Source organism: Chrysochloris asiatica, unplaced genomic scaffold (assembly GCF_000296735.1).
Source record: "Chrysochloris asiatica unplaced genomic scaffold, ChrAsi1.0 scaffold00081, whole genome shotgun sequence".
Lineage (NCBI taxonomy): Eukaryota > Metazoa > Chordata > Mammalia > Afrosoricida > Chrysochloridae > Chrysochloris > Chrysochloris asiatica.
This window is the reverse complement of record NW_006408599.1, coordinates 13,304,736-13,311,229: the sequence shown is the minus strand read 5'-3', so window position 1 is coordinate 13,311,229 and position 6,494 is coordinate 13,304,736. Positions and strand designations below refer to the sequence as shown.

The 6,494-nt window shown below is 41.3% G+C and overlaps 1 protein-coding gene across 1 annotated transcript in view; it reads left to right on the top strand.

The window, feature by feature from the left end:
- SLC31A1 (solute carrier family 31 (copper transporter), member 1) overlaps positions 1-892 on the top strand; it is a 4,041-nt gene extending 3,149 nt beyond the window's left edge. Inside the window, exon 4 of the mRNA XM_006865706.1 lies at positions 691-892. Coding sequence (XP_006865768.1) covers positions 691-892 — 202 coding nt within the window. The remainder of the gene's footprint in view (positions 1-690) is intronic.
- Positions 893-6,494: the final 5,602 nt, after the last annotated feature.

Here is a 6,494-nt window from a genome sequence, read left to right as displayed (position 1 = left end):
CTCCTAGCCTGTAGGATTAATCACTCCCTTCCTTGTTCCAAATCTGTTGCTTTTATTGGTGGGAAATACTTGAGTTTTCTTTTTCTGACAGTTTCCCACCTTACACAGGCTCTAACTTTTCACAGGTTTTGCTGTATTATTTATTTATTCCTACTGTACTGATGAGTTTATAGGTTGTGACTTGCCTAATGTGACAAAACTAAGTAACAGAGGAATGAGAAAGGAATGAGAAGTCAGGTCTCCTGATTTCTAATGAAGTACTTTGTACCATGCCTCCCAACACTCAATTCTATTTCCATTTTTGTAGGATGTGAACTTTGCAAAGAGGGAAGGCCTGACATTGTTTGGGCAGATAAATGTGGGAGGGTTTAATTCTCTTTCAGGATCCTAGACAAAGGTGAGTTAGGGGCTTCCCCTTTCTCTCCTCCTCCCCAAAAGGGTTTCTCCTACTGACATGTAACCGTATCTGACTAGTGCATATAAATCTGACAGCCCATCATGTTTCATTTCTAGGGACCAACATGTGTATACACAAGTACCCATGAGTTGTCAAGGTGGCTGTGAGGGACTCCTTTTTCAGACTGGTCTTGTGACTATAACTGTTCCCCTTTCTCCTGATCTGCAGAGCTTCCTGAACACTCCTGGGGGTGAGGGGAGGCCCTGATTGTTGTATCCCTATTAATTCTGCAGGCAGCAGATGCTGAGCTTTCCTCACCTCCTGCAAACTGTGCTGCACATCATCCAGGTGGTCATCAGCTACTTCCTCATGCTCATCTTCATGACCTACAACGGGTACCTGTGCATTGCTGTGGCAGCAGGGGCTGGTACAGGGTACTTTCTCTTCAGCTGGAAGAAGGCAGTGGTAGTGGACATCACTGAACACTGCCATTAACATCAGACTCCATGGTGTGGCCTTACCAATTGCAATGGGAAGCAGCTTGAGACTGGAAGACATGAATCCTGCTCCAGTTATCCCTTCTTGCTCCTTGTCTCCTTACACACACAAACACGCTTGCTCAACAGAGGTTTAGCTTATAGTCTCTGAGTTCAAGTGGTAATCTGCCCAGACTTTTCTTCTAATAAACCGAGATTCCCGTTTCTCTTGAGGAGAAGCCACCCATGAGATGTCATCTTGACCCCATCAACTTAGATCCAAGTTATATGTTCTCAACTAATCCAAGTAGCTGTATATTCAGTGACATGAACTCCCAATTCCTTTTTAATCTTTTGAGTTTTTTTAACAGACAATATGTGATTTGGTCATTTTGTTCTGGGTGAGTGATTTAAAGGGATTATTAACGTCAGCCAGGATTGATGGGATCTGAGGAAAATTCTTGCCCAACTAAACCGAGAACCCAAGTTCTAGTTTACCTGAATTACTGAGAAATACATTGTGCTTTTCTCTAGGTGTGATGTGAAGTATGGTGGGCAGAGGGCAGAATTTGAGTCTCAATTCAGGCATGGAGCTTGCAGAAGTGTGCATTCCTGGGCAGCTGACTATCAACTTGTGTCCCTGCTTTGATTAGAATGAGTTTGCCAATAATAAAAAAGACAATCAGAGAAAATAGAAATAGATATTTTAAAATAAAACTGTCAGTATTTTACTTTGACTTGGTACCTTGTTTGTTACAACTGAATGAAGCAAAGAGTTTGATTTTTCCCATTGATTGTTGTGTCTCTGCCTCCAAACCAGTGACTTTACATTTCTGTGAGTGAGTCAGAATTACTTGGAGGGCTTGTTAAAACAGTGGTTGCTGGGCCTTACCCCCAGAACCTAAAATTGGTTATTTCTAACTAGTGCCAGGTGATGCTCTTGTTGCTGGTCAGGGACCACTTTGAGGATCTCACTGTTAAACCAGGGCTTCAAACCAGTTACTTCTGGGTTTCCCCCCTGCTGAGAGTTTGCTTTTCCATCCCAGATGCATTGAATTTTACACTAACTATATTTTAATAAGATTCCCCAGGTGATTTATATATATATATTCTTATGAATCAGAATTGCCCAGGAATCTTGTAAAAATGTAATTGCTGATTTTATGTATCTGTGGTGGAAATGCAGCTTAGCTGCAGGGGGTCAAAGCAGATTGAAGTCTGATTTTAAACTAAGGGAGCATCACCTGCTGAGGTCAACTACCTGGTAGTAGGCACAGGAATTTGCATTGCTGATTGGCAGGTGGTATCTTGGGGTTTAATTCATTAAATATTAAATTCTGACCAATTACTTAATCATTCCACAAACATTATTCAGCTTCACCTGAAATGTGTGTAGTGCCAGAACACATGTGCAAAGAACTGCAGGCAGAGTAACTTTTGTCAGCATGTATGAAGTGACTAGTCTTTGTTTTTAAAGATCTGTGGCTTCTTGGAAGTAGCTTGAAGGTTGAATGATACCTTTGACCTGCAGTGTAAATCAGCAAGTCATGGATCAAAGGGGCAAAAGTTCATCTTTTCCCTTTGAAGAGGCTTAGGGGATGGCCTCCTGAAGGCCAGGTTTCCCTCAGCCCCCAACATCCATGTCCCCACTCGCTAGATCCTCATCCTCCACATAACCATCTTCATTACTCATTGGGGCTTCATTAGGTCACAAGTGGCCAAGATTCCCCTTCTCCTTAATAAAGCAGCATGGTGGAGTTTTCTCTTTGGTTGTTAGTCTAACCTGCTGTCTTGTTCCCAGTTCAAACTACCTCTGTAAAGTGACTCTTCCATTAAATCCTGCCTCCTTGGTGCTAGGCTCCAACTGTGCCTCAGGGCAGAGGAGACAAACAGAGCTATCCTGTCTTTGTTGTGATTTTGAAGTTTGGACTTTCTCTGTGGGTGCCAGTTATATATATTGGAGAGTGAGAAATAAGTACTATGTGCTTTGAACTAAGAAAGGGTTATGAACTGACTAGATCGAGGTTAAAATCCAGGAACCAATATTTAGAGCTCTGCTTTTTCAGTCCATCCCCCTTGCAGTACTGAAACTTAGGTCAGCTAAACCCGAGCTGAGTGAATGACAAAAGTCCAACATTGAAGTGTAAATAGCCTGTTATTGTCTCAGATGCCAAGGAATAATAAAATCAGGACAAATGAAATCAGAATCAAAGTTTAGTACTGAGTCTGATGATCTCTAGATTTCTTGACAGGTGCATCTGCACCTTTATCAGAAAGATTAAAAAAAAGACCAGTTAAGACAGAGTGTTATGTATTTGAAACTCAGACAGAAACATCAGTTTGGAATTGGTCTTTGAGTTTTCAGGATAGAGAGAAGCTTGTGAAAACCCAGAATTTCGAGATTTTTAGACTAGGTTACCAAAGTGTAAAACCAGCGAAGAAGAAAACATGCAAAGCTTAATCCCAACCTTCCTAAACTCTTATATTGTAATAATGAAATTATCTCATTAGTTTTCATTTCTGAATTCCTATTCATTTGGAATTCATTGCCTACCCTGTTTTGAACCCAGATTTCTCTTTTCCTCCTTCCCTGCCACATCTATGAGAAGACTCTATCCACATTTCTTTGGCTCCTTATTCTGATGTCATTTTCCCTTCCCCCCAATTTCCTTTCCTTCACACATGTCTAGTGTACTAAATCTGCCTTGCTGTCCTGATGCATGGACTTTACTATACAGTGGATATAGATACCAACCGAGAGTCCTAAAACCTGCTGCTGCTAAGTGCTGTGGATTCCGACTCACAGCAACCCGGTATAGGGTTTACGAGGAGCAGCTGGTGGGCTTGAATTGCTGACCTTGCAGTTCAAACTGACCTTGTGGTCCAATGCATCATCCTGCAGCGCCACAACAGGACTCCCTAAAACCTGCTACAGACCTAAAACATGCTTCAAGAAGCAATTGCCCCACTGGAATTTCTGTGCTATTACGTAAAGGGCTACCTGGTACCATTCCCCCAATTACAAAATTTTTGGTGCTGTCTTCAGTATATGATGGATGAACACTCAGCTCCCCCACTTTGTCCACAAATGCATTCCTTACTCTCTCCACCAGGGAGTTAAGAGATGAAGGTTTCTTCCTGGTGTGGCACTGTAGGATAAACACTCAACTGCTGACCTCAAGGTTGGCAGTTCAAACCCACCAGCCACTCCTTGGAATCCCTGTACAGCAACATGGCAGGGTTCTCTGGAGCTTTCATGTTGGAGCAGGGCCATTGGTTTTATGTTCTGGTCTCAAGAGTCTTCTTATAAGGAGTTGGAAGGGCAAGGGATATATTCATGTCATTTTATTTCGATCCTGCCCTCTCTAGCTGCTTTTTTCAGAATATACAAAGATACAAAGTCTGCATTTCATGAAATGCCTTAATCACTGGATCTACAATTACTGTTGACTGTTTTAGATTGTAAGCTCCCCGGAGAGCAGTATTGCTGTAGTAGGAATGTTTGAACAGCGTCATGTGCAAAAGAACAAAATAAATATTTTGATTTTGTGATTCTTTGCATGTCTTTCTACCCAGAGAGAAACCAGACTAGCTCATTTCTTCAGAACCCTCACAGCGTCTTGCTCCAGCACCACTCCTAGTCTCTTCTAGTATAGTAGGAGGGGCATAGATTGGAGTCTAGCATACCTGGATTTGAATCCTGGCTCCAGCACTTACTAGCAATGTGACCTTGTTGTTGTTAAGTGCTGTCAAGTCGATTCCGACCCATATCGACCCTGTATGGGGTTTCCAAGGAGCAGCTGGTAAGCTTAAGCCACCGTCCTTGCAGTTCAAACAACTTTGCAGTCTGACGCATTAGTCCACAGCACCACACGAGGACTCCTTAGGCAAGTTATTTTAATAATCCCAGTACTTTACTGTCCACATTTATATAAAGGTACTCATAGCACTTATTTGAATTAGTAGTAATTTACAAAGGGGCTTAAAAGCATTCCTGAAGAATGGGGGAGAAAAAATAGTGGGATTTTCCCAAGAGTTTTTTGAAGCCCCCTCATGTCAAGCACCCAGAACATAATCGGTACCCAAGCCATAAGTGTATTTTTATTATCTGCTGATCAGTGTTACCCCACCTGTCAGGAAAATAAAAGGTACAATTTTCTGGTAACGGTTGTTCTCTCTCTTCAAGAGCCTGACCATCTTCCTAAGCTTAGGTCAGCCAAAAATGAGCAATAGGAATATGCAAATGATGTACGTGATTTCAGTAGGTCCAAAAAAGGCAGCTGCATTAAGCTTTTATCTGCTGATTTAGTAATTGGCTTTATTTTTTATAAATAAGAAAACTTCAAAAAATTTCTGAAAAACCAAACTCTCAATTTTAGTTCCAGCAAGAGTCCTGGTATGGTGCTGTAGGATAAGTACTAGACTAAGGTCGGTTTGAACCTCAAAGTCGGTGGTTCAAACTCACCAACTGCTCCTCGGAAACCCTATAGAGGGTCGCTATGAGTCAAACCAACTTGAAGGTACTTAAGAACAACATGAAAACAGTGTTAGCAAGTTTAGAAGAAAACAACACTACCTAGGTTAAATCTCAACTTGACCACTTCGTTGTTAGTAACTAAGCATTAGTTTCACCTTTTGTAAAGCTAGGATAAAGTAGTTTGCTTAGAGGCATTAATGATTAAATGAGGTAATCTACTTAAAGCACTCAGTACTAAGCCTATACACTAAGCTAAGCCCTGAGTGCTAACTACTAAGTAAGGAAGGAGAAGGAATCCAGGAGGTACGTCCACTGCATGTTTCTGTGCTTGTTCAACACCCCATTCTGCTGGGGACATTAATGACAAGGGCTGAGGTACAGACTTGTTTTTCCCTTGTTTCTCATCCCTTTTAGGTTGACCTGAACTTCTATGGAGCCTGACTAAATTTATTTGTAAGATTGAGATAACAGAATGTAAGGTCCTAGATAAAACTGGAAGAATAAACGTTTTGTATAATGGCTGGAGCAGATAGGAAAAATTTTGTATCTCCTCCTGCTCCTGCTTTTCCCACATTTCCATTACTTACATTTAAATTACTCTGGAAATATTGCTGCTGGATAAGATCTCTTTAGAACTGAGGATTTCAATAATTCTTGCTACCCAAAGCTGGTGGTTCCCTATAGTTCAATAATAGAGTTGAAAAGTTTTAATTCAAAATTATCCCCTGAGCTGTTCCTCAGACTGATTTCTGATGGGAAAAAAAATTCTTAAGACAAGTTGGGAAATGAAGGAAAGTTTGAATGATGCTAATACATAGATGCATCCCTCTATTGCCTGTGCTCCCAAAGTTATATACAAACTAGTTACAAAGTCATTCTGTAAACAGGAACCCCACAACCTAATCAAACTACACAAAATCATTAGTATCTAATCTCCATAAGGGCAGAGATCTTTGTCAGTTTTGTTCACTGATACTTACCCTGGTGTGGCGTTGTGGGTTAATGCACTGTACTGCAAAGTCAGTTTGAACCACAAAGATGGTGGTTCAAGCTCACCATCGCTCTTCGGGTGGGACCTGACACAACAGCACTTAACAACAGATCAGTACCTGGCACACAGAAGGTGTTCAATAAATATCTGTTG